At 35.2% G+C, this 26,434-nt stretch overlaps 4 protein-coding genes across 4 annotated transcripts in view; all 4 read left to right on the top strand.

Moving 5' to 3' along the window:
* Positions 1-641: 641 nt before the first annotated feature.
* Positions 642-2,193, top strand: LOC149678247 (thiol S-methyltransferase TMT1A-like). The gene is made up of 2 exons (XM_089837019.1): positions 642-1,118; positions 1,954-2,193. The coding sequence occupies exons 1-2, from the start codon at positions 642-644 to the stop codon at positions 2,191-2,193; spliced, it is 717 nt and encodes a 238-aa protein (XP_089693145.1).
* Positions 2,194-2,849: 656 nt separating this feature from the next.
* LOC149678246 (thiol S-methyltransferase TMT1B-like) lies at positions 2,850-4,128 on the top strand. Its single transcript, XM_089837018.1, has 2 exons — positions 2,850-3,326; positions 3,886-4,128. Exons 1-2 carry the CDS (start codon positions 2,850-2,852, stop codon positions 4,126-4,128), a joined length of 720 nt encoding a protein of 239 aa, XP_089693144.1.
* Positions 4,129-4,767: 639 nt separating this feature from the next.
* Positions 4,768-6,181, top strand: LOC149678245 (thiol S-methyltransferase TMT1B-like). The gene is made up of 2 exons (XM_089837106.1): positions 4,768-5,317; positions 5,843-6,181. The coding sequence occupies exons 1-2, from the start codon at positions 4,844-4,846 to the stop codon at positions 6,080-6,082; spliced, it is 714 nt and encodes a 237-aa protein (XP_089693232.1). The 5' UTR covers positions 4,768-4,843; the 3' UTR covers positions 6,083-6,181.
* A 1,531-nt stretch (positions 6,182-7,712) lies between these two features.
* Positions 7,713-26,434, top strand: part of LOC149678243 (xylosyl- and glucuronyltransferase LARGE2s-like) — a 126,011-nt gene continuing 107,289 nt past the window's right edge. Inside the window, exon 1 of the mRNA XM_089836252.1 lies at positions 7,713-8,042. The gene's annotated coding sequence lies outside the window, so the exon portion shown is untranslated. The remainder of the gene's footprint in view (positions 8,043-26,434) is intronic.

The raw sequence follows: 26,434 nt of genomic DNA, 5'->3' as shown, positions 1-26,434 counted from the left end.
ACCTATTCATCCGAATTGAATTTGGTGAAAACTTTTCAAATATGAATCGACACCAAGGAATCCGAAAATCGCATTTATATCCTCGAGAATCCAATATTTTCAAAGTTGATAATTTTGACATTTCCGGTTTCCGGTATAAGTATGCAAAGGACAACTGTGGAACGGGTAAAATATGAAAGAGGAATGCAAAACTTTTATAACGCACTTTATTCCAGAGCGCTAGCTTGAATAGTTTTTGAAATATAGTAAAATATGTGCGAAAAACGGAACGCGCAAAGACTTCTTTAACAGTCTGTACAATGACAAATATCTTATTTACGAATTTAACTTTGTTGCGGCATTACTAAACATTTTTCTGTAGAATTGTTGTTTTTTTTTAAACTAAAGTAAGTAATAATTTACAACTTATCGTAAGAAGTCGACGTACAAGGAAATAATATTACGAAACGGAATCGGGTGCGATAAAGTACTAGGTAGACAAGAAAAAAAATGTTAAGAGAAAGTTTAACCTATTGAAAAGTCCCATAAACCTGATTCTACGTGGCCCTGAGGCTATATCGTTTGATTTGGATGTATCATTATTATTTCGTTTCGGCTACTGAACGGAAGTGGACATAAAGAAGCAAATAATTAATTTCAAAATGACTAATTTAATTTTGAAAGACGTTTACTCGAAAACGCGACAATGGCGTCAAATTATTTTCGCCTTCATTTACGAGTGTATTGCACCTTTTATCGAATGGTGCAATATTGCGACTAGAAAGCGTTTATTCGCCCAAATGAACAGATTAGAATCCATGGATCCAGTATTACGTAAAGAAGGACCCGGTGTCCTCAGGGTCTTGGAGGTCGGTTTGGGACCCTGTTCAAATTTGCCCTTCTACCCTGAAGGGACGCGTCTCATTACCCTGGACTCTAATACGCATTTTTCAAAGTCGGTTCACGATAAGTTGAAGAAATATTCGCATGTTAAAGTCGAGAAACATATTGTCGGTTTCGCTGAAGATATGCACGAGATACCGGATGCGAGTGTTGATGTCGTTGTGGCCACTTACTTGTTGTGTTCCGTTAATGACTTGCAACAAGTTTTGAGTGAATTTCATCGAGTACTTGTGCCAGTAAGTACACAATATTTACTTATTGGTTTAATAGACTCTTTTGCAAAAGGACGAAGGCATGCAGTGTCGTTTGCCTGCTTTGGGTTGGTTTGGTTGCCTCACAGCATAGACATTTGATGAGGCTTCGGCGTTACCAGTCCACCAAAATTATTTTGTTTGAAGCCGTATTTAATGTCCTTGCATTTCCATACCGTATGTTCCGTTATAAGATAATAAGGTTTTCAAACACCAGACTAGCTATGTCAATATCTCGTGGTTTTTAAGTTGAAATACGTTATGCATCACGTCAGGGGTGACGGTTTTAAAACTTCCTCCCCCTTTAATTCAAGCAGAGAGGTCCAGAAAATGACCTGTTAAAGATTCGAAATTGAAGAAAAATATGTATTCCTGTAACCCTTAATTAAACTAAATTATAAACTGAAATTAAATTATTAAAACCTAAAATATTAAATATAATACAAACAATTAAGTTATGTTTATGGACACTACGCGTTAGGCTTCCTCTGCGAAGAACTGGGGAGTACGCCTATTGGAAGGCTAGTACCACCTGACGGATTCGTCCAATAGGGGTAGTCCCCAGACGTCAATCGTGGGGAAGCCTAACGCGTAGGGTCCATTACGGAAACGTTATGGCTTGTATTTTCCTTAATACTGCAAATAGAAAACATTGTTCCAATTGATGAATTTTATAATTTTGAAAATTATTTTACTATTTATTAGGCATACTATTTATAATAAAATATAAGCCGAAGTATCCCTTCAAGAAATGCTTAAACAGAAAACAATTTATTATTTCAATCCAACAAACATAATAATTTTTGGAAATATTCTACAGGGTGGTAAATACTTTTTCTACGAACATCACTCCTTCTCCGACACCTATTTTCTGTTGAGATGGATTCAGTACATCGTCCAACCTCTTTGGTACCTGTTCTTTGACACTTGTTGCCTAACTGCGCCATGCTACGACTTAATCCTGAAGTCAAAGTTCACCGTTGAAAGCCATCATTGTTTTTGGCTTTACCAAAACCTTCTGGTCTTGTGGCCACATACCATGGGTGTGGCTGCCAAATAGACACCACACGAAAGCACAAACCATTACATATCTCGTATAGATATATTTGCAAATTTCTGTATCTACTGGTTGTTACTGGGTTATGTATGTTCTTCATACGAATTTAAGGCGAAAATGCAATTTATGTGACATTTTACCCTCAGGGACATTGCTTTCGAGTGATTGATTTGAGTGCTTTAGGGAAAACCCCTGAATTAAATTAGAAATTAATATTGTCTTTTAGCTTCTAAATTCAATTTAAGGGTCATCCGTAAAATACTTCAATGATCTTAACTTGAAAACTTTGGCACCAGACGACAAAATGGACATAGAAGTTATATTTTCGACTCAAAATGTTAAACACAACGTTTTTGTAGTAACTCTTGATAATATAATACTATTTTTTATGACAACTCAAATATAAAATATGTACAATACAAAATTTGAATCAGAGATTCTTGCTGCTTATGCGTGCTAACAGGTTAAGTTGGTTAATTTATGTTTTATGATGGAACTTAGTAATAATTTACATCTTATCCTAACACAACTTGCAAAAATAAATAACCTGTTTCTATAAGGTTTAATTTGCATGTTTTCCATAATCACTTGACTTCGGAAAGTCAATGAAAGTGGACACAAAAATTACAATATCTTATTTTTAAATAATTAATTCCAAAATGACTAATTTAATTTTGAAACACTTTTACGCGAAAACACGACAATGGCGTCAAATTATTTTTGCCATTGTTTACCAGTTTTTTGCGCCTTTTATCGAATGGTCCAACATACCGACTAGAAAGCGTTTATTCTCCCAAATGAAGAACTTAGAATCCATGGATCCAGTATTACGTAAAGAAGGACCCGGTGTCCTCAGGGTCTTGGAGGTCGGTTTGGGACCCTGTTCCAATTTGCCCTTCTACCCCGAAGGAACTCGTCTTATTACCCTGGACCCTAATACGCATTTTTCAAAGTCGGTTCGCGATAAGTTGAAGAAATATTCGCATGTCAAAGTCGAGAAACATGTGGTCGGTTTTGACGAAGATATGCACGAGATACCGGATGCGAGTGTTGATGTCGTTGTGGCCACTTATTTGTTGTGTTCCGTTAATGACTTGCAACAGATTTTGAGTGAATTTCATCGAGTACTTGTGCCAGTAAGTACACATTATTTGTTTATGGGTTTAATCAGAAGTGAGATGAGACTAGAAGTGAAGCGCTCTAGCATTGGTAGTAGATCCTGGCACTAGTGAACAAATTTGAGGATTTTATGCCACCGCTTCCATCGCGTCTACACTGGAGAGAAAAAAATTGGTCGAGATCCAAAAACATTTCCTACCCCCTTCCCCTCATCCTAAAGCCGCGGAACACGGACGCGGGTGCTTGAATCTAGTTCAGCCGTCTACCGCCACGAGCGTCTCGCGTTTTGGAGGGGAAAACTCAGAAACCGCTACCAGAGGGTCAACCGTTGGTGTATTTTCAAGAATATTCACTTTCGTTAAGTGAAGAATTTGGTTATCTCGATACTTTTAGTCCCTTATCTTACTTCTGGGTTAATTACAAACATGAATTGTATTATTTAAAAGAAGCAAGACCTTGTTGGGTCATAGTTCATATAGGGCGCTTTGTCGATACGAAGAAACCTAAAACCAATTAGGGGAGACTATCATTTTAGTATATCATGGTCTATTTAATAATTCGACTAATATTCTACAGGGCGGGAAATATTATTTCTACGAGCATCACGGCTTTTCCCGCACCTATTTTCTGTTCAGGTGGATTCAGTACCTCATCCAGCCTTTATGGAGTATAATTGGGGACACATGTTGCTTAACCAATTCTTCCCTTGAAGCCATTCTACAGTCAAAGTTCACCGTTGAAGATTATCATAGTTTTTGGCTTTACAAACTATTTCTTCTTGTCTTATGGCCACATACCATGGGCGTAGCCGTCAAATAGACTGAATATCAAAGTCTTTTTTTTAATATTCACAAATAAAAGAAACATGTTTCAATAAAACTTTAATGATGTATTTAATTTTTTAATTCGTTAGCAAAAAAGTTCCACTTTGGTCGTCTACTGAAACGGAGGCACTAATCCCGGCAGCTATAGCCAATAAACGGAAACATAAGTTTATAAGATATGTTTCTTTCCATAAGTTTGACACTTCCTATACTTCTTAATGCTTGAGACGGCTCGAGCTAGTTCGAGAACGACAAGCGAGAATTGATGTCCTACACTCGGTGGGTAGTTAATTTTGCAGGACTTCCATCTAGGTCCTATTTAGTCTGCATTACTAAGCCTTTGACAGCAGGCCTCCCTCGCTTTACCTCGAATCTATGACCTACCTCATTCACTTCATGACAAGCGAGTCAGTAACCAGTGACAAACTTATGGTGAACATATCTTATAAACTTATGGTGAAAACATGATGCGACCCCATTCATTTTCCTCTCCAATAAATATCGAACTTTGTCTTTAATTTTGGCCTATTGACGATAAAAAAATTTCCCACCGTACTCGACCATTTTAGTTTTAAAAAGTCTATAGTTCAAGCTATAATAACTGTAATAGATCGCTACTCTTTAGTCATTTAGCTCCGGAAACCCAGCGTAACCAGTCGTAAAGACTTGAGGAAGTGTCTTCTCAGATAGTAAACTAAGCTCTTTTTAAAATGCCTAGCCTGAGTTCGGATTTGTACGCGAAAATTCCACAATGGCGTCATATGTTATTCGCGGTTTTCTACCAGTTAGTCGCGCCCTTGGTCGAATGGTCAAACACTCCTCATAAAAGGAGACTGTTCTCCGCAATGGCTCGTTTAGAATCCAGTGATCCAGTATTACGGCAAGAAGGTCCCGGTGTCCTCAGGGTTTTGGAGGTCGGTTTGGGTACCTGTCCCAACTTATCCTTCTACCCAGCTGGTACGCGTCTCATTACCGTGGATCCAAACACGCATTTTTCGAAGACGGTTAACGATAAGTTGAAGAAATACTCTCATGTCAAAGTCGAGAAACATATTGTCGGGGTTGGCGAAGATATGCACGAGGTTCCGGATGCGAGTGTTGATGTGGTTATTGGTACCTACTTGTTGTGTTCCGTTCATGACTTGACACAGGTTTTGGAAGAGTTTCATCGAGTACTTGTGCCGGTAAGTACAAAAGATTTGTTCATGGGTTTATTTAGAAAGAGCAGAAGGGGTTAATAGAAGAAGTATGCCACTCTGTATCCTCTAAGTGCTTAGTCATGTAACATTATTTTTCCCGGGCTCATGGCACAATTTTGTTTGCTCTCCCGCTCATCAAACTTCAGATGGGCATCGCACCGTGCTGGGGTGAATTTTATAACTGTTCAAGTGGTACTAAATCCTCAGCAATCAACCACAAACCTTGATTGTCTTAACGTGGGACAAAAATCAATAATAGAGTAATGATGAGTAGGGAAATATTTATCGCGTATGTGATTGGGTTTAGTAACCTTGCTATAATAAATGTAAAATGATGTTGGGAAGAATCACGTTACAATTGCTGTCCCCGCTTTGAGGTGGAACACTTCTCTCGAAGAGAAGTATTATTACATGCTTCTGATATTACTTTAAACAATATAAGAATTTAGTGGACATGAAATGTTTAAGAGTGTATTTCTTGATTATTAATTGTTTTGAAATATTGTACAGGGTGGTAAATACTTTTTCTACGAGCAACACGGCTTTTCGGACGACTATTACTTCTTCAGATGGATTCAATACCTCATCCAGCCTTTATGGAGCTTATTCTTGGACACTTGTTGCTTGACCAATCCTTCCGTCGAAGCAATCAAGAGGTCAAAGCTGACCGTCGAAGATCAAGTTCATTTTTGGCTTTACAATAATGTACTAGTCATGTGGCCCCATACCATGGGCGTGGCTGTTAAGTAGGAACCACTAACATATTTATAGTAATAGCAAACGTATTAAAATTAAGTGAATTTACAATTATTTTTGAAATAAAAGTTTTTTTGAAAAAAATTGAGGTAGTTTTAAGTTTTTACAATATTTATATCATTTAAAAATCGGCTTCACGATACTAAAACAAGTTGGGAAACCAAAATTACTAAAGCGAATCACATACGCGATAAATAGTTCACTACTCATCATTACTCTATTAGCGCTGTTTGTCTATTTGCCAAGGCGCATGCACGCGCTTGTGTGTTTTTGTCCCAGCCACGTCAAGACAACCAAGGTTTATGGGTTGATTGCTGAGGACTTAGTACCATTTCACCCTAGCACGGTGCGATTGTTAACCATCTGAAGTTTGATGAGCAGGAGAGCAAACAAAAATGGTGCCATGAGCCTGGGAAGAATCATAATTATTACAAAACTCAAGTATTAATAGGATACAGAGTGTCATCCTTCTCAGATTATCCCCTTCTGGTCATACTTATAGTTATTGTGTTACCTATAAAAAGAAGAAAAGAAAAAAAAAACGTATTTGAAAATGAGTGGTGTGGTCGAAAGTGTATCTTGCTCGTTTTTGGACCATCAACAACAAAAAAAGAAACCATAAGAGAAGTATTTCGAAGAATGATGAACTTTAAACCGCATCTATAGCAGTAGCAGCCTGCCTGCCTGCCCCGCCAATAGCTTCTTGGACTACCCGAGATCTCAGTTGCAGTTCATTCGCCCATTAACCCTCCACTAAATCGCGAGATGGCGCCAACACCAAATGCCCAAAGACCCGTACTATAAACCCATTCGAAAACCGATTTAAACTTCATCACTCTCAGAGTCAAAACGTAGTAAATCCAAATTCCAAAATATTGAAGATTACAATTTTTTCTTTGAAATTTTAATATTGAAAATTTGAAATTTGAAAGTAAAATCGAAATTTGAGCATTTGGAAATAACATACAGAGAAACCCAACGCAGTAAATCCAGATTCCAAAATATTAAAGATTACAATTTTTTTTTTGAAAATTTAATATTGAAAATTCGAAATTTGATAGTAAATTTGAAATTTGAGCATTTGGCGTGTAGTGAACTCCGTCTGGTGTTGCTTTTTGCCGCAAGGGAGAGTACCCTAATGGTCTAGTCTAGGTCGCCTTCATTTGAGTAACTACAGCGTTGAGTATAGGAACTTATTGAAAAACGTATGGATAAACTATGTTAAAACCCGTACAAGAAAGTAGTTAGCGAGTTTGAGCTTCCTTGGTTTAGAACCCTAGATTTTTGCCCAATTCAAATTGGGTACTTCAAAATGTGCAAGCGTACACTTTAATTGCCATTAAGTTTAAATTTCACTTGATGTAACTTTAACTGATATTCTGGCTAAAAAACCTGGTCTAACTTATTTCTTAGATTTATCTAAACGATTTCGATGAATTTCTTAATCTTAATTTCAAAATCCTCAAAATCTTCTTTAAAATATCGTATTTTGCTCAAAAATGCATTATTTGAAGTTACGACATTTTGGCTCTAAACTCTAGTTACACCCCACTCCTTGTAGTGGCGCCACAATCGCCGCCTACTTTTCCCGCTCACTTCCCTAAAAACGAAGACGTGTGTGTAGTACTGTAGTTCGAAGCGTAGAATCGTTTCAGAGAAATTTTTCTCTCTCGTTGTAGCGGGTCGTGGCGCTTAAATTGGAGTCCGCTGTCCGCGAGCTAGTTGTAGTACCACTGTGAAACTGTAGAGAGCGGGCTAAGACCTCGCCCTGGTGGGCCTAGTCGAACAAAACTCCCGCTATTTCGATTCGAGCTCAGCTAAAGTCGCGTTCGTTACGTTTAACCTTAACGGTAAAGGCGCGGCTGGTTCAAGCGGTTCAAGTTTACGCTCGTGATTCGTGAATGGATTTTCTTGACGTCAATCTGTACAAGTCCGTCACAAATTAGGCCTAACGGTAAGTGTATTTTACGCTTAATATCGTAAAACTAAGGCGACTTTCTAGGGGTTGACAATAGAATAGAGAGTTCGTTCGTTCGTTAAGTTCTTTATTCGTTAAGCCTTGGTCTCGGCGCTTTTTTTGACGGAAGCCACGCGAGTAGTATTTTCCCGCCGATTTGAGTCAACCCTCGTGCGGCTCATTTTCGCCCGGGGTTACGGTTAAAAGACCTTTACCAGCTGACGTTCTACGTCTACGCTCCGGAGTTCTATAACCTAGGCCTACTTTTGGCTTTGATAAAGGCAAAACAGATCGCGAGGCACAGCTGTTGGCGGGAAAAAAGGGGGTGATGATTGTATGTATGGCGGGCTTTCCTTTCGCGCCAAAAATATAGTGCAAAGATAGTATAATGGGATGCACTCTGTGTATGGTTTATTCATAGAAGAATTTTGACGGAAAGAATCAACATAATATGCTTAGATGAATATATTGTAGCCGTGAATGAAGTATACTCCCTTAGCAACTTGGCAAGCTGAAATAATTTTGAATTTAAAATACTGTAAACACAGCATTTATATGGAATTTTGCCAAGTGAAAAAGGGTATCGTAGCAAGGTGCTAAAGAACTATAAATGACATAGAAAAATTTAATGAACCTTGGGGACGAAAGTTTAACGAACTGAATTCAATCAAGGCCATACCAATCTTCAGTATTCCTTGTGTGAACTATATTAGTGTTAACTGTCACGTGATATACTTAGACCGCGATAGAGAGGTAAGCGGCAATATAGTGCAATTAACAGACGAAATGTTTTATAGTAATCGCATTCTGAATTGGTAATATGCCAAAACAGATACGTTGTTTGAGTTAGGTATTTTTTGTAAGCTGGCCGAGGGGCTAACCACTAAAATTACCAGTACTTCTATTAAGGGTTAATTATAAGCTCTGTTAGGGCTTAAATAGATTGATACAATGTCTACACCGATTAAAATTAGTGAGCCACCCCACGAAAAGGATTTGAATAAATCTGTCTGTAAATAACGTTTTAGTCTAATAGGGAGTTTCCAAAAAAAAAAAATCGAAGTGCTTTTTGAGTCGAAAATGTATCATCTATGACATTTTAGTCCTTAGGAACTGGGACACCGTTTACGAGTTATGTCTGTAAATAACTTTATCAGGGAAAACCTGGAAAAATCAGGGAAATAAATAGTTGACATAAACCTCAGGGAAATTTTGAATTTTTAGTAAAATTCAGGGAAATCAGGGAAATTTGCGTCAAACAGGGGCCGAGTAATTAAAGTGTTAGTGACATAATTTTCGTCATCCACAAACTTAAAATGCGAAAAAAATCCTTGAAAAATCTAGTTTATTATGGTATGTTTACTTTTTTATTTGGTTTCGTAGCAATTTGTTAAATTGCAATCAAAGTTTTGTGTTTGGAAAAGGCCTAGTTGAGATTTTCTTTCGTTTGATGACGTAGTAAGGAGAAATTTTCACTTTAGATGTCGCTCACGTGACGCGCCTGTTAGTGTCGCCGCGCCGCGTTAAGCCTAATTTATTCAGATTCGCGCGCGCGCCGCATTAGTAGACTCGGGAGTCTCGCGCTTGGCTTTTCCGCGAGATGCCGCGAGTGACGTAGCAAGGAGAAAACCCGCCAAAAATCTTCTCCGCAAATTTGCCTTTGTCCCCCAAATTTCAAGTTTTCAAAGTGCTTTTTCTGTGTTTTCCCTCAAATTTAAATATTATTCAAGCATATTTTTGGAATCAGAAGAGTTTTAACTCTCAAAAAAGTAAGGTTTTCTTTAGATTTGAGATCATTTTTAAATCACGTCGCTATTCCTTTAAGCAAAATGTTCGTGAACATACCCCCCCTCCATAGAATTAACATTACACTATACTTTGGAGGCTCATAACTCTGGTTCTATTTGAGATACGGGGATGTCCTTTGATTATGTAATAGTCATATTCACCCCCCCCCCACTCCTCCTTCGTTAACATTTGCTCCATATACGGGGGGAAAAACCTGGAAAATTCAGGGAAGTATATGGGGAAAAAACCTCATGGAAATCTGGGGGAACTTTGGTTTTCCAAAAGTTGTATGAACCCTGAAATATCCCACTCGTGTACTAAGTTACTTTAATTACCCTCCTTAATTATTTTGAAACACTCTTCATTTCCCTTTTGAATATTTTTGTATATTTTAAATTACCATCTGTAATTTTAAAACACAAAAAATCTTTTCTAGCAGCTCTTAGTTATTCCTGTTTAGTGTTTTTTAGCTCTTGCCAATTGAGACATAAGGTTTAAAGTCTAGACTTTGTCTAAGAACGGAATAGGCATAGAAACATTAGCAAAAGGGTTTTTTGAGTTTTTAAGTATACTAGAAGTGTATAATATACTTTTCTTCGAGAGAAGTGTACCACCTCGAAGCGGGTGATGTAATTGTAACATGATTCTTCCCAATATCAGAATTAACATTTGTTAAAGCAAAATTACGGTTACTAAAGCGAATCTTGCTCATACGCGATAAATAGTTCTCTCATCATTACTCTATTAGCACTGCGCATGCGCTTGTGTGTTTTTGTCCCAGCCACGTCAAGACAATCAAGGTTTGGTGAATTGATTGCTGGGGATTTAGTAAATACCAAACAGTATAGAATTGACCCTAGCACGGTGCGATAGTTGCCCATCTGAAGTTTGATTAGCAAAGTAGAGCAAACTAAAATGGTGCCATGAGCCCGGGAAGAATCATGAACATTACATAACTAAAGTATTAAGAGGATTTAGAGTGTCATCCTTCTTCTATTATCCCCTTCTGATTATACTCAAAAATACCCACGTTTGTATGGTGCAGTTTTTAATTGACTTTCGGAGGGTTTTGTAAAATCCAGATGAAAAGAAACGTTCTTATTTTTTGTAAGTTAAGTTTGTTACTTAAAATGTAAAGCAGATGGTTCCAGAGCAAGTAATTTTTAAGTGGTTTAAATGTGCCGTTTGTCTCGTTAGTATATTTCGACTACTTCATAGAAATTTACATGGGATAAATGGGGTCGCAATGATTCCAAAATAGCTCTATGTATTCCTACTAATATAATAGCAATAATAAACAATTTGGATATTTGGCAAAGTCCATTAAACCCGCCCATGAAATAATGGTTTCTAGAAACCATATTTTTCTATAGGGTATTTCAATTCAACTAGCGAGTATTATTAAACAAGCTTTTTATTAAGAATTAAAGGCGATAATAAAAAGCCTTACTAAAGGCGGAGCGCCTTGTTCTTGTTACCGGCGGATGACACACAAAAAGTGAATCACCTTCGCCTCATTAAAGCTGCTAAACCCGCTTTTTAGCCTTTAATTAAAATAATTAGAATGTGAATATGGTCGCACCTAAAACACGTAATAAGTATATTTGATTATAGACCGACTACCCGCTTCTTGAAAACCAGAATTTTACATTAAGAAATTAGAGACTTAAATGAAAAATTCAGGTAACGTAACGTTTTACCAAGAAGTGATATCTAGTTTATTAGGGACAAGGTATAAGATACCTTAGTATTCGCGCGCCATAGTCCCAGTCCCCCTTTCAAAATACAAGGGGGGACGTAAAACGAGGCCACTGGGCTATTTCGCCTCCTCTCCTCAGTCGGAAAATATGACTGTAATTTTCGTCATTCGCGCTGAGTCGCTGACGTGAGTTTTGAAGAACCAATGAGATGCTGGCTGGTTGTATTTAGAGGGGTCGGGGGGGGGGGGGGGTTAACTCCGGGGTACCTACTATACGTTTGGACTGGAGATAAAGAGCTGGAATTGTGCAGGCGAATTTATACCTTCTCCCTAATAAACTAGATATCGCTTCTTGGTATAATGTTATGTTTTCCTTTAAATTGAAATAAAAAATAATAATAATTTAAAATAAAGTTAAAAATACTTCTAAAAAATAAGTTAAAAATAATGAACTTCTCCCTAATAAACTAGATATCACTTCTTGGTATAATCAGTTATGTTTCCTGAACTTTTACTTTAAAATGAAATTAAAAAAAATTGTTTAAAATAGTGTTAAAAATACTTTTAAAAATTAAGTTAAAAATAATGAACTTAAATTCCAAATTAAACTAGATATCACTTCTTGGTATAATCAGTCATGTTACCTGAACTTTTCCTTTAAATTGAAATAAAAAAAAAAGTAGTTTAAAATAATGTTAAAAAAATAGTTTAAAATAATGTTAAAAAAATAGTTTAAAATAATGTTAAAAAAATAGTTTAAAATAATGTTAAAAAAATAGTTTAAAATAATGTTAAAAAAATAGTTTAAAATAATGTTAAAAAAATAGTTTAAAATAATGTTAAAAAAATAGTTTAAAAAATAAGTTAAAAAAATAGTTTAAAAAATAAGTTAAAAAAATAGTTTAAAAAATAAGTTAAAAATAATGAACTTAAATTCCAAATTAAACTAATATTTTTATAAGACATTCTTTGGAGCTTCCTTGGGAGTCTACCACCATTTCTTTAAAATATTATCCATCCCCCTGGTGGTGATCGGACCAATTTCATCGATAAAAAAAAACCGAAATAATCTTCTTTCTTTTTTTTCGTTTTTTTTTAAATGATAGGGAGCTATTTTAAAATTTAAACTTTCTTTTTTATTCGAGCTTGGAAATTGCTTTTGGGAGTTTTCTCTCTCAATTCCTGTTTTTCTTTAACCGGGGGGGGGGGACAACGTCCCCACTTCTCAATTTATAACCAAACCTACGCCTTTTTTCAGTATATTGAAACTTTTAATGAATCGTAATTACACTCTACCCCGTTAAGCCTAACTCAAATATAATATTTATTATTACTTATTCTTGAAGTAGAAGTTATGCAATAATGTGAAGTGCGATGCTTAAGGATTTTAGCTGATTTTTTGTACTTTTTTAACCGATTATCAACCGGTAGATCGTTAAATCTTTTTGTGTCGCACTTTTCGTTATTGTATTACTTCTTATCTATTATCGTAATACATTGATAAAAATATTCTTTTATAACTCTTTCTATACTTCATAATTTTTAGTTTTATATAGTATACTTATTAAATTTTTTTTTTGAATTATAGGTTTCTAGTTATTTCATTTTCATTTAATTGCAAATTTTTCCAATTAAGGATTTTTATTAAAAATTAAGATAAATTATTTTTACCCGAAATGTATTATTGAAAACACAACTAAAACAAATTAGTACGATACTCAATTCAGGTTTTTTTACTACTCAGAGTGACGATGACTTCACAGAGAGGTATTATAATGGACGTATCTGTCTGTTACCACGTTCGCAGTTATAAAATCTGAGCAAACGTGTTCATAAAATCCGGACCGTGTTCGCAGTTCACTGAAAGCAATATTGACTTATTAAAAAAATTAATATCAATTATATTTATTTAATTATTTAAGAAAAACTTGTTAATTTAGTAGATAGTCTTCGTCTCGACTCGGAGAGGTTCATTTTTATTTCCCAACTTGTTTTTATCATTTTTTTATTACTATTATTTGCCCCACAGAAATTAAATGCCGGAATAATTTCCGTCAGGAGCAGATGACAAAGGAGTCTCGGACGCTAGCTTCCACAATATAGAGGGCAATGGGACCCGCGTACGTCACAGCTGTAGCGGTATCGTTCGCCATAGAGGCGCTATCAGACATTATAGCAGACGATGCTTTTGATGGATTATATCTGGCACCAAAGTCTGCTGGGAATTTTTTTTGTAATAACGGACTAACAGTGGCTACTGAGGTTCGTCTTACCCGATCGCGACATTAATATGCACAATATAATTACTTTATTCAAACAGCTGTAATCGTTGGTATTAAGATAAAAGATAAGACTACATTTTGCGACCTTAAAGGTAGGAATTAATTGACTGCTACAAGAGGTTGGAAACGAAATCACTGTCTCTTACTTTTTGGGTTTTAAAAGATCGTGAGTGATTTCTTTTCCCAACCTCTTGTAGCTATCATTTAATTCAAGAAGAAATTTAGAAAAATTTGGCACTGAAACACATTTTAGTTTTTTAATAGTGTACATACGTCACTCGCTGGGCTTTTCATTATCAATTTTAGTCTAAAAAAAGATTAAAAAGTCGTTGAAATCCATTTTTTAACTCTAATACTCGTTAAGCCTAGGCTAATTATAAGCAGACGATACGTATTTTTAAAGAGAGGCTCCAGACGCGATTTCCCAGATCTCCTTTCGAGACTTTGCAGCCACGCTATTGGTTGGAAAATAAGGCTCAAATTTCCTACGAGAGGTGGCACTGGCGTAATGATTTTGGTTAATATCCGTGACGTTCGCGGATCCCATTGCCCTCTACATTATGGAAGCTAGCGTCCGAGACTCCTTTGTCATCTGCTCCTGTTTCCGTGAAATCGCGATTAAGAAAATTAGATTCAAATATTTGTATTATGTCAAACAAACGTCTACCGAAGTTAATTTAGTTCTCTCGTTATGAAAAGGGAAACCGCCAGGTAATTTCAAATATCCATTAAGCCAAAAGAATTAATTTGTAATTAGCAAAACGGCCCTCCGGAGAGAGTCTAAGATCATAGTTATTAAGAAAATGAAATTGGGTATTAGAGTTTTGGAATCTTGGAGTCTGAACTCCGATGTTTGATTCTGAACTGAAGTGCCATAGTTGGGGACCATCCGTAGATGTTTAAAGGGCGGGTGTCATTTATAATGCACTTTTTTAGATCTAGTTTAATTAAGTAGGGTGTATTTTTCTCTTTAAAATAAAACTAATTTCGTTAAAATCGGTTAAGATTTCACCAAGATACAAATTTTTGAAATAATTAGTGGAAAAATGTATAAAAAATATTGTTTTTTCATTTCACTCTCCCTTTAGGACCAAATTAACGGGCCGAAACTTGACCTTCTTCAGTGCAAAGTTTGGTTAAATCTAATAAATTTGTTTAAATACAAGAACAGAACTATAGAGTAGTAATCTAAGTAAGCCTTTTAAGACATTAAGGGGAAATTTAATGTGGGTTGAAATTAACGTAATTACAAAAACACGTAACTCCCAAAGGGAATTTATATGAAGATACGACACTTTTGCTGTAAATTGATATGTAGTAAGACTTAACTTTACATTAAAGGGGAAACAACGTGGGTTGAAATTAACGTAATTACAAAACCACGTAACTCCCAAGTGAGCTATATTCGAAGATACGATACTTTTGCTGTAAAATTGAATACATTTTCGAGTTTAGGTGAAATTTGGTGTGACGGCATCAAATAGTTTCGGAAGGCCTTAACTTCAGCTTTGACTCGTTAAAGGTTCCGGTTATGGAGATTCATTCCGGGAATATCGTTTCTATGATTTTACCCGATTACCTAGGTACTGTTATTTCAATGGGTTTTTAACTTTATCTCTACTATCAAGTTAGATTGGTATTTTCGTTAACGCGGTTCGTGAAATTTCAATTTAACTTGGTATTGAGGTTGGAGGGGGGAATGGGGGTTATACGATACTGTTCGGTTTAATTGACGTTTAATTATACACGCCGCTATTAATTAACGGGAACGCACCGTTTTCGGGTAAAATAAATAAAATATTTTAGGGTTTGTCAAGGAGTTGGATAGTTACTTGATTTTATTAATTTTTAAGTATGAATGTGTTATTAGGATGTTTAACTTATCTGTATTATATTTTCCTGTTTTTGAATTATTTTATACAATTTTTTTCTACAATTTACCTAAATTTATTCAAATTGTTTCTACGATGTGCAATAATTTATTAATATTTTTCTGAAATCTCTATTAATTTATACTTCTACAATTTATATAAATTTATACTTTCTTCAACAATTTATATAAATTTATACTTTCTTCAACAATTTATATAAATTTATACTTTCTTCAACAATTTATATAAATTTATACTTTCTTCAACAATTTATATAAATTTATACTTTCTTCAACAATTTATATAAATTTATACTTTCTTCAACAATTTATATAAATTTATACTTTCTTCAACAATTTATATAAATTTATACTTTCTTCAACAATTTATATAAATTTATACTTTCTTCAACAATTTATATAAATTTATACTTTCTTCAACAATTTATATAAATTTATACTTTCTTCAACAATTTATATAAATTTATACTTTCTTCAACAATTTATATAAATTTATACTTTCTTCAACAATTTATATAAATTTATACTTTCTTCAACAATTTATATAAATTTATACTTTCTTCAACAATTTATATAAATTTATACTTTCTTCAACAATTTATATAAATTTATACTTTCTTCAACAATTTATATAAATTTATACTTTCTTCAACAATTTATATAAATTTATACTTTCTTCAACAATTTATATAAATTTATACTTTCTTCAACAATTTATATAAATTTATACTTTCTTCAACAATTTATATAAATTTATACTTTCTTCAACAATTTATATAAATTTATACTTTCTTCAACAATTTATATAAATTTATACTTTCTTCAACAATTTATATAAATTTATACTTTCTTCAACAATTTATATAAATTTATACTTTCTTCAACAATTTATGTAAATTTATACTTCTACAATTTATGTAAATTCATACTTCTACAATTTATGTAAATTCATACTTCTACAATTTATGTAAATTCATACTTCTACAATTTATGTAAATTCATACTTCTACAATTTATGTAAATTCATACTTCTACAATTTATGTAAATTCATACTTCTACAATTTATATAAATTCATACTTCTACAATTTATATTAATTTATACTTTTACAATTTATATTAATTTATACTTTTACAATTTTATATTAATTTATACTTTTACAATTTTATATTAATTTATACTTTTACAATTTTATATTAATTTATACTTTTACAATTTTATATTAATTTATACTTCTAAAATTTTATATTAATTTATACTTCTAAAATTTTATATTAATTTATACTTCTAAAATTTTATATTAATTTATACTTCTAAAATTTTATATTAATTTATACTTCTAAAATTTTATATTAATTTATACTTCTAAAATTTTATATTAATTTAATACTTCTACAATTTTATATTATTTTTTACAATTTTTCTGTGAATTGCTTCAACTTCATTAGAGTATTATACTCATGGTTAATTTATGTGCGATAAAATTTTCATTTGTAGGCCCCCTAGATAATATAAATTCAACTGTTAAGTGTCCGACACCTCGTGATATCTCGTGTTTTGCAACCTAAGATAGTTTGAAGATGTTTGTCGCTGTCGAGTCGATAAAACTTAAAATTCAGTTTGAATCCATTAAGTTAGCTCGTGGGTTTACGTAGTAAACCAAGTACGTACGATGACGTTTCTAATGGAATTTCTACATACCGCCCCAAATTACTGCCACCAAAACTACCGGCGTCCTTTTCAAATCTCCAGTTCTTGCTGTTATTAACGTATTGATCTTACTACCATATTAATTACCCTTTGACAATTTTACAAATTTCTAGACGAGTTTAAATAAAAAAACCTTTTGATCGCGTTACCAAATTGAGGGGTTAGCCCCTTGAATCAATTTGTAAATTTCGATATCTTTAGCGTAATCTTGTTTTAAATAGTTAATTTAATTTCGCATGTAATTAAATTATCCTGTATAGTTGCACGGTGTAGCTCTAATTGCAATTAGATTATTTGTAGAGCTTTGCCGTTGCCATTGATTGATTTAGTTTAATCGAGTTTAAATGGTATATATTCCTGGCGGACCCCAAAATCTCTAGTAATTTAATTCAAATCGTTATTTATACAACCTTAGCATCTTGTTATTAGAGGTCTATCATTGTTTGGAACCCCTAATCTCCATAACGAACTCCATGTTCTTTGATGAAACCAAGAAGCGATATTTAGTTTATTAGGGAGAAGGTTTAAGATGCCTTAGTGTTCGTGCGCCATAGTCCCAGTCCCCCTTTCAAAATACAAGGGGGGTGGGGCATAAAAGGAGGCCGGGCTATTTCGCTGCCTCTCTTCAGTCGGAAAATATGACTGTAATTTTCGTCATTCGCGTCGCGCTGACGTGAGTTTTCAAGAACCAATGAGATCCTGGCTGGTTGTAATTTAGAGGGGTGGGGATTAACTCCGGGGTACCAACTATACGTTTGGACTGGAGATAAAGAGCTGGAACTGTGCAGGCGATTTTATACCTTCTCCCTAGTAAACTAGATATCGCTTCTTGATCCAATCTTAAAGCTCAGTTGGACCAGACCCAAAGAACAAAGCGTTTAATATTTAAAAGACTGATCAGAACACCCTGTGCATATTCATGCCTTGCCTAAGATGCTAAGTAACTATGTTAAATAATTTCCCTATACTTTAACGGACAGAGATTGAATAGATCCATTCTAGAATACATACAGCTACTAAGAATCATTGTGTACCTATCATTTTCTTAACTTATCTAGGCGGGATTTGTGGGAGGAACTATAAACTAATAATTACGTATGACAGATTTTCCCTCGTGTTTATAATCTGTCTCACTGCGCGTTGCACGTTGTGCGCATGCCTAGGAACTCATTTTGACATCAACCAATTAAATTACAGTTAGAAAGACTCCATCACAATTATTAATAGGCGTGACGTGTAGTAAGTTCTCAACCTCGTTAAACAAAAGCGGCCTAGAAATTAACATGGCCATGGAAATAAGGGTTTACAATAATTCTTAGTAGATGTATGTATTCCTGGTATAATATGTATGTACACGCACTTGTAAAATCGTTCGCAATCAACTTGTCAAGTGTTTCCTTAGTGTCCTTATAGTGGAAATGGGGAATATATAATACCTTTTGATGGAATAGCTATCGGATATGCATGCTGCTAATTTTGGAAATTATATCCGAAACCGCTAAATTAATTTTCAGGAATTGAGGGTTTGTTCGATTACCGATGACTCGTTGCTCGTAAACCTTTTCAATCCAATTTCAACATTAATATGGCTTCAATTTCCGTTAAGGCGACATTTATCGCCTATATTTATTTCGTTACTGATATTTGTATTGATTAAATTTATAGTGGGCATTTCCAAATGGTCTGTTAATTCAGGGGAAAGTCTGGGAAGTTTGCAATTTTTTTAGTAAAATTCAGGAAGAACTCCGGGAAGTTTAAAATTTTTAGGAAAATTCAAGAATATTTCGGGGAATTTTAAAATTTTTAGTAAACTTCAGGGAAAGTTCGTTGAAGTTTACAATTTTTTAGTAAAATTCAGGGAAAACTGTGGCGAATATACAAATTTTTAGTAAAATTCAGGGAAAACTGCGGCGAATATACAATTTTTTAGTAAAATTCAGGGAAAACTGCGGCGAATATACAATTTTTTAGTAAAATTCAGGGAAAACTATGGCGAATATACACATTTTTAGTAAAATTCAGGGAAAACTGTGGCGAATATACAAATTTTTAGTAAAATTCAGGGAAAACTATGGCGAATATACACATTTTTAGTAAAATTCAGGGAAAACTGTGGCGAATATACAATTTTTTAGTAAAATTCAGGGAAAACTGTGGCGAATATACAATTTTTTAGTAAAATTCAGGGAAAACTGTGGCGAATATACAATTTTTTAGTAAAATTCAGGGAAAACTGTGGCGAATATACAAATTTTTAGTAAAATTCAGGGAAAACTGTGGCGAATATACACATTTTTAGTAAAATTCAGGGAAAACTATGGCGAATATACAAATTTTTAGTAAAATTCAGGAAAAGCTAAGGAAAATTTACAATTTTTAGTAAACCCAAAACAACTCCAATAAAACCAAGAAAAAACACCCAATAAAACCAAGAAAAAACTCCAACAAACCCCTTTAAACCCAAAACAGCTCCAATAAAACCAAGAAAAAAAAACCCCCCAAATAAAACCCATTAAAACTCGGTGTTATTCTTACCCTGCTTAATTTTAGCAGTCAAAAGTAAACCCATTAAAACTCGGTGTTATTCTTACCCTGCTTAATTTTAGCAGTCAAAAGTAATCGCTACTGAACTTTGACTTCAAACATAAACTTATGCAATGCGAATGAAACCAAAATCAATCAAAAACCCCGACTGAAAGACAGTTAATCCAAAGTTTATACTTTGAAAAACTCAACACCCAAGTAAGTAAGTAAACTTGATAAATCCTACTTCCAAAAATACACGAATTAACACTACGTATTCATCCGCCCTAACTTAGGATACATTACTAAATTAAATTGAACGAAAATACGTACTAAATTAAATTGAACGAAAATACGAAGTATAATAAATCATTAAAATCATCCGTTAAAGGGAGCGTTAAGTAAGAACTCGATGCTGGACCACTTTCCACCCCAAAATGAAGTGAACCAATGATTAAGGGGCATTATTTTGTATATTAACTTTTCTTTCCGGATGATTTGGTTGGAATGGATTCCCTTTGTTTTGAAGGAATCAACGATGGAAATTCGACTCGTTTAAGTGTGTAATTTACTCAGTGATAATTTAGACGTGGAGAGATTTGGGTTGGGTTGAGAAGAAGGGGACCTTGCCTTGCCTTTGCCTTCTCACCGCCCAATGTTGTGATTAATGAAGTGGACCCCCGCATTCGCTGGCGTTTAACCCAAATGGCAATGACCCCTTTAAGTCAATCGTTCGGAAATAAGATACCGAAGTCGAACAAAAGCGTAACTTTCACTTAACGCTAAAAACAAACAACGGAAGGTTTTCGGACTTCTTGATGTCATTACATTACTTTTGGAAAAACCGATTGCACTGACATTACAAGGGGTAATGATACCTAGTAACTACAATAGTGGTTTTATTGGAGTAATATTAGGAAAATTTCCCTTGTTTCTAAGTGAATTTTACTAAAAATTGTAAATTTTCCAGATTTTTCCCTGAATTTTACTTCATATTGTAAATTCTTGCAAAATTCGTAAATTTCCCATAGTTTTCCCCGAATTTTACTGGGTTTTTTCTGGACTTTATTGGGCTTCGTTTCTGGGTTTTTTCTGGACTTTATTGGGCTTCGTTTCTGGGTTTTTTCTGGACTTTATAGGGCTTCGTTTCTGGGTTTTTTCTGGACTTTATTGGGCTTCGTTTCTGGGTTTTTTCTGGACTTTATTGGGCTTCGTTTCTGGGTTTTTTCTGGACTTTATTGGGCTTCGTTTCTGGGTTTTTTCTGGACTTTATTGGGCTTCGTTTCTGGGTTTTTTCTGGACTTTATTGGGCTTCGTTTCTGGGTTTTTTCTGGACTTTATTGGGCTTCGTTTCTGGGTTTTTTCTGGACTTTATTGGGCTTCGTTTCTGGGTTTTTTCTGGACTTTATTGGGCTTCGTTTCTGGGTTTTTTCTGGACTTTATTGGGCTTCGTTTCTGGGTTTTTTCTGGACTTTATTGGGCTTCGTTTCTGGGTTTTTTCTGGACTTTATTGGGCTTCGTTTCTGGGTTTTTTCTGGACTTTATTGGGCTTCGTTTCTGGGTTTTTTCTGGACTTTATTGGGCTTCGTTTCTGGGTTTTTTCTGGACTTTATTGGGCTTCGTTTCTGGGTTTTTTCTGGACTTTATTGGGCTTCGTTTCTGGGTTTTTTCTGGACTTTATTGGGCTTCGTTTCTGGGTTTTTTCTGGACTTTATTGGGCTTCGTTTCTGGGTTTTTTCTGGACTTTATTGGGCTTCGTTTCTGGGTTTTTTCTGGACTTTATTGGGCTTCGTTTCTGGGTTTTTTCTGGACTTTATTGGGCTTCGTTTCTGGGTTTTTTCTAGACTTTATTGGGCTTCGTTTCTGGGTTTTTTCTAGACTTTATTGGGCTTCGTTTCTGGGTTTTTTCTAGACTTTATTGGGCTTCGTTTCTGGGTTTTTTTCTAGACTTTATTGGGCTTCGTTTCTGGGTTTTTTTCTGGACTTTATTGGGCTTCGTTTCTGGGTTTTTTTCTGGACTTTATTGGGCTTCGTTTCTGGGTTTTTTTCTGGACTTTATTGGGCTTCGTTTCTGGGTTTTTTCTGGACTTTATTGGGCTTCGTTTCTGGGTTCTATTGGAGTTGTTTTGGGTTTACTGGGGTTTTTAGTTTTTTTTTACTGGGTTTTTTTGGGGTTTTCTGGATTCTTATTGCGCATTTTATACTAAGCAGTTTCGTCAATTGTAGTAATTGTCATTGAAAAATCGCTTAGTAGTAAAGGAAATTCTTTAAATGTTTTATTAAAAATATTAAATATTATTCAATAATTTACTTTAGAAGTTTAAAAATTATATCTAAAACTCTTTAAAAAAAATTGTTTTAGCATTTAACTCATCAAAATTAATTGAAGATTGTAGTCACTGGTTTTAATTAGTAGGTTTTTATTTATTTATTTATTAGTACATGAAAACCCTCTAAAACCGTAGGGTTTTTGGACTCAAACCGTGGCAGGATTACCACGATATTTTCCAATTCAATTTCCCAGACTTTTCCAGGTGTTTCCCTGACCTTTTTCTACGCTTTTTCATGACGTTTTTAGTCCCAATTATCATTGTTCCAAACATAAGATATGTTAATAAGTAAGCAATTTAGTTTTAAATCGCATTTCATGAATATTTAACACAAAACAAAGAATAAGGACAGATATTTTCTAAAACATCTCTTTTTAGGCCAATAAAACCAAAAATTATACCTCATTTTTAGCTTTCTTGCTAAAAGTATGATGTAGCGGTACAACAATAATGAGCCTATAAAAATATATATAGCGTTCCTCCATATCAGGGCGTGTATTTAGCGACTAATAGGGCATTAATATATTTTTGCGGTTACATAATAGCGTGTTCCCATTATATTTATACCTTACTTAAGTACTTTGTCGTTTTTTGCTTCTCTTCCTTATGGTTAAGCCTTTTAAAGTTACATGGAAATTACCATGTAAGGTACTGTACCTGCAACCGTTTTGTTAAGTAAAGTTATACGTAATTGCAATAAAGACAGGACAGGAAAATTGCACTTTTTCCCCCTTTAAATAAAGATATTAAACCAAGTGTATTAGCGTGTGACACCAAGTGAAACCTCGCAATTTCATTGGTTATTGTTGGGTTAATACTTCGGGAGTAATCTTGAAGGGTTGTTTTACCAGGGATAGATTTAATTTTAGAAGTAGGAATGGAGAATAGAGTAATAACTGGGTGCGCGTCAAAGTTCCGGACCCCCTTCCATGGGACGGGGGGTATGAAAGAAGAGGCAGGCCATTATCATAGCGACAGAGGTGAAAAGGAATTACGTCCCCGTCAGCAACGTCATCAAAACGTAGTGTTTAAGTGAGCCAATAAGATAATTTAAACTTTTGGTTACGTGTTGGAGAGATGAAGAGGTTCTATACTTCGTGGTCTATGAGTCGGACTGAAGTAAATACTAACCGTTCTTCATTCAGACTTCTACAATTAAATCTATCCCTGGTCTGGAAAACTTAGGAAAATAAATAGTTGACCAAAAACTCTGGGAAATTGAGAATGTTTAGTAAAATCAGGGATATATTTAATTTTAGAAGTAGGAATGGAGAACGGTTAGTATTTACTTCAGTCCGACTCATAGACCACCCAGTACAGAGCCCTAGCTCCCTCCAACACGTAACGAAAAGTTTAAATTATCTTATTGGCTCACTTAAACCACGTTTTGATGACGTTGCAGAGGGGGACGGCGAAAAATACGTAATTCCTTTTTACCTCTGTCGCTCGCTATGACCCTACCGCCTCTTCTTTCATACCCCCCCGTCCCTGGGAAGAGGTTCCGGGACTTTGACGCGCGTCCAGATATTACTCTGTTCTCCATTCCTACTTCTAAAATTAAATCTACCCCTGGTAAAATTCAGGGAAATTTGTGAGGGTTTGAGTAAGTTTGCTCTGAAGGCGTTGCTTCAAGTATGATAACCACGAGGGGGTAGAAACTTGAGAACTCGGGTGTACAATATGACTTGAACTCAATGCACTGTCAAAGCTGAACTCTTTTGAACTCAGGTGTACACAGAGTTCCAAAGCGTCTACCCCCTCGGATAACCACTCCCGGTGTTATTACTCCATGATTGTAGCAGATAAAATATATACTCATTGGTCCCCGTGTTGGACCACCTGTAAAAAACCCCAAAGGCGAATTTTGGTAACGACTTTATTCATTTTGTTTTTGGTTCTATCTCTGTTATTAAACGTCATAAACCGAATCAAACGTTTAATAAAAATGAAAACTTCAGGCTATTTAACGCCATTGAGAACTGGTATTTCTTTTGATCCTAATAGATTTAAAATAACCAAGGAAGAAAAGGCTTTAAAATGACTGTAATTTGCGGGGTTTCATAACCCGTGTCTAATTCGATAACGTTAGAAAAATCATGTTCGATTTGGGAACCGCGAAGGGAATCGTGCGAGAAAAAACTCATCGATTATCGCTTCTTATTTATTTTCAAATTGAGATTGTAGTACTATCTTTAAAGGGAGGGTGAAGTACAAATTATAATTTTGTTTTGGAGTACAACTGCCTATACTTTCGTAATACACAAGAAGTGATACGTAGTTTATTAGGGAGAAGGTATAAGATGCCTAATAAGTGTTCGCGAGAGCCATGGTCCCAGTCCCCCTTTCAAAATACAAGGGGGGACGTAAAAGGAGGCCGGGCTATTTCGCTACACTCTCCTCAGTCGAAAAATATGACTGTAATTATCGTCATTCGCGCTGAGTCGCTGACGTGCACGAGTTTTCAAGAACCAATGAGATGCTGGCTGGTTGTAATTTAGAGGCGACGGGGATTAACTCCGGACCTACTATACGTTTGGACTGGAGATAAAGAGCTGGAAATGTGGAGGCTCATTTTTTACCTTCTCCCTAGTAAACTAGTTATCACTTCTTGGGAATACTTACTGAGAGCTAGTTCGAGATTTGACTACACTTGGTGGTTAATTTTACAGTCTATCTTCCAATTTAGTCTGTACTATAAGCCTTTGACAGCGCCTCACCAGGCGTCACTTTACAAGAATCTATGACCTACCTCATTCACTTCATGACAATCTCCAGTTTGTAACCAGTAACAAACTTATGGAACATATCTTATGAACTTATCTGATATATGTGGACAACACAGGCGTGGCTAGATATTGCTTCAACGGTACTAGTCCTGCACCAGCCAAAGTCCCTGTTGTTTGAATAGTCTTACCCATTAAGGTTTCGTCTTAAGATTAAGACAAGATCAAAGTTCTCAAACACAAGCTTCTATTTACCCCAACTTTTGAAAAAGTGTCCATAAATTTTTATTTTTCATTATTTTCACGCTCTCTTTTAGCCACATAGTTCTGTGGTATTTTGTTTTATACCCTTGTCTTTGGTACGCTCTTTGCGTTGAAATCGAAACCGCATCATTTACTTCATCGGCGACGGTTAAAAGAGCATAGCCGTTAAATGCAATGGCCGGGAAATGATGACGCGCGGTAACGTAATGGCAGTAATGGGGCATTGGCTGTTTTATTGATCTATGGGGAATATATCTCGGTGCTGTTAACATATTCATTACTTAAAGTAGCCAGAAGTATATAGGGTCAGTATGCATAACTCTGGACACTTTTTGCATAACCTTGAATAACTTCCGTTGCTTATATGTTAGACTCAAAATTAAAAAAGCAATGGAGAGAAGCATTCTTAAGACACATTCTCACAAGTTTTCAACTTTTTAAATGGAATACATTTTTCACAAAGTAGAGTTCCCCAAAGGCCGAATTCGTGCTCAACTTTGGACACTTCTATGTAACTTTGGACGCCCCCTTCCTAACTTTGGACACCCCTTCCTAACTTTGGACAGCGAAAAAAGGGTGACTTGGGGACGCATTAGGCGAATCACAATTTTAAAAGTAAAAATATAGGCTTAAGGTGCATTTCCATGCTCGCTAGTAGCGGGCAAAACACACTAAAAATCCGCTGTCGCTACACGCTTCAGTTGTTTTCATGCTCGTGAAAGCAGAAATATTCCGCTGAAAGTTTAAAGCTTAAGCGGATTTTCTCTCTCCGCGCCGATCAAATCGAAACAGATATTTCCCGCTTTAGCTTTTCAAATCCGCTAAAGCTCAACACCACGTGACTTATTTCAGCCATTCAGAGCGATTCTAAAATATAGTTTTTGGCCTCCCCGCACAGACATGGCGCCATTTGGTAACAAATGAGCAAGCATGAAAATAAAAATCGCGTATAGCGGAAGCGGAAATCCAAATAATCTAGCTGTCAAAAATGCCCGCGAAATTTGAAAGCTTACGCCGTATATAGGGCCTAGGCCTATTTAGGCCTACCTATACTTCATTCCTTTTAGGCCTATAGGGGGGAATAAAACGTTTCTTTTTAAGCCCAGTCCTACATCTACTAGGCCTATCGCGAGTTAATTAGTGTTAACAAACGGAGAAATCGGCCAGCATGAAAGTGTC

Source organism: Phalangium opilio, unplaced genomic scaffold, assembly GCF_054372755.1.
Source record: "Phalangium opilio isolate 3A_F unplaced genomic scaffold, DU_Popi_V2 ptg000042l_1, whole genome shotgun sequence".
NCBI classification, from domain to species: Eukaryota; Metazoa; Arthropoda; class Arachnida; order Opiliones; family Phalangiidae; genus Phalangium; species Phalangium opilio.
This window is presented reverse-complemented; position numbering and strand designations above follow the sequence as displayed.

Bases quoted from the DNA above. Each gene is read 5' to 3' on its own strand.
- LOC149678247 (XM_089837019.1), top strand. From the start codon at position 642: ATGACTAATTTAATTTTGAAAGACGTTTACTCGAAAACGCGACAATGG. The intron at 1,119-1,953 runs GTAAGTACACAA...AATATTCTACAG, and splicing joins TTCATCGAGTACTTGTGCCA to GGTGGTAAATACTTTTTCTA.
- LOC149678246 (XM_089837018.1), top strand. From the start codon at position 2,850: ATGACTAATTTAATTTTGAAACACTTTTACGCGAAAACACGACAATGG. The intron at 3,327-3,885 runs GTAAGTACACAT...AATATTCTACAG, and splicing joins TTCATCGAGTACTTGTGCCA to GGCGGGAAATATTATTTCTA.
- LOC149678245 (XM_089837106.1), top strand. From the start codon at position 4,844: ATGCCTAGCCTGAGTTCGGATTTGTACGCGAAAATTCCACAATGGCGT. The intron at 5,318-5,842 runs GTAAGTACAAAA...AATATTGTACAG, and splicing joins TTCATCGAGTACTTGTGCCG to GGTGGTAAATACTTTTTCTA.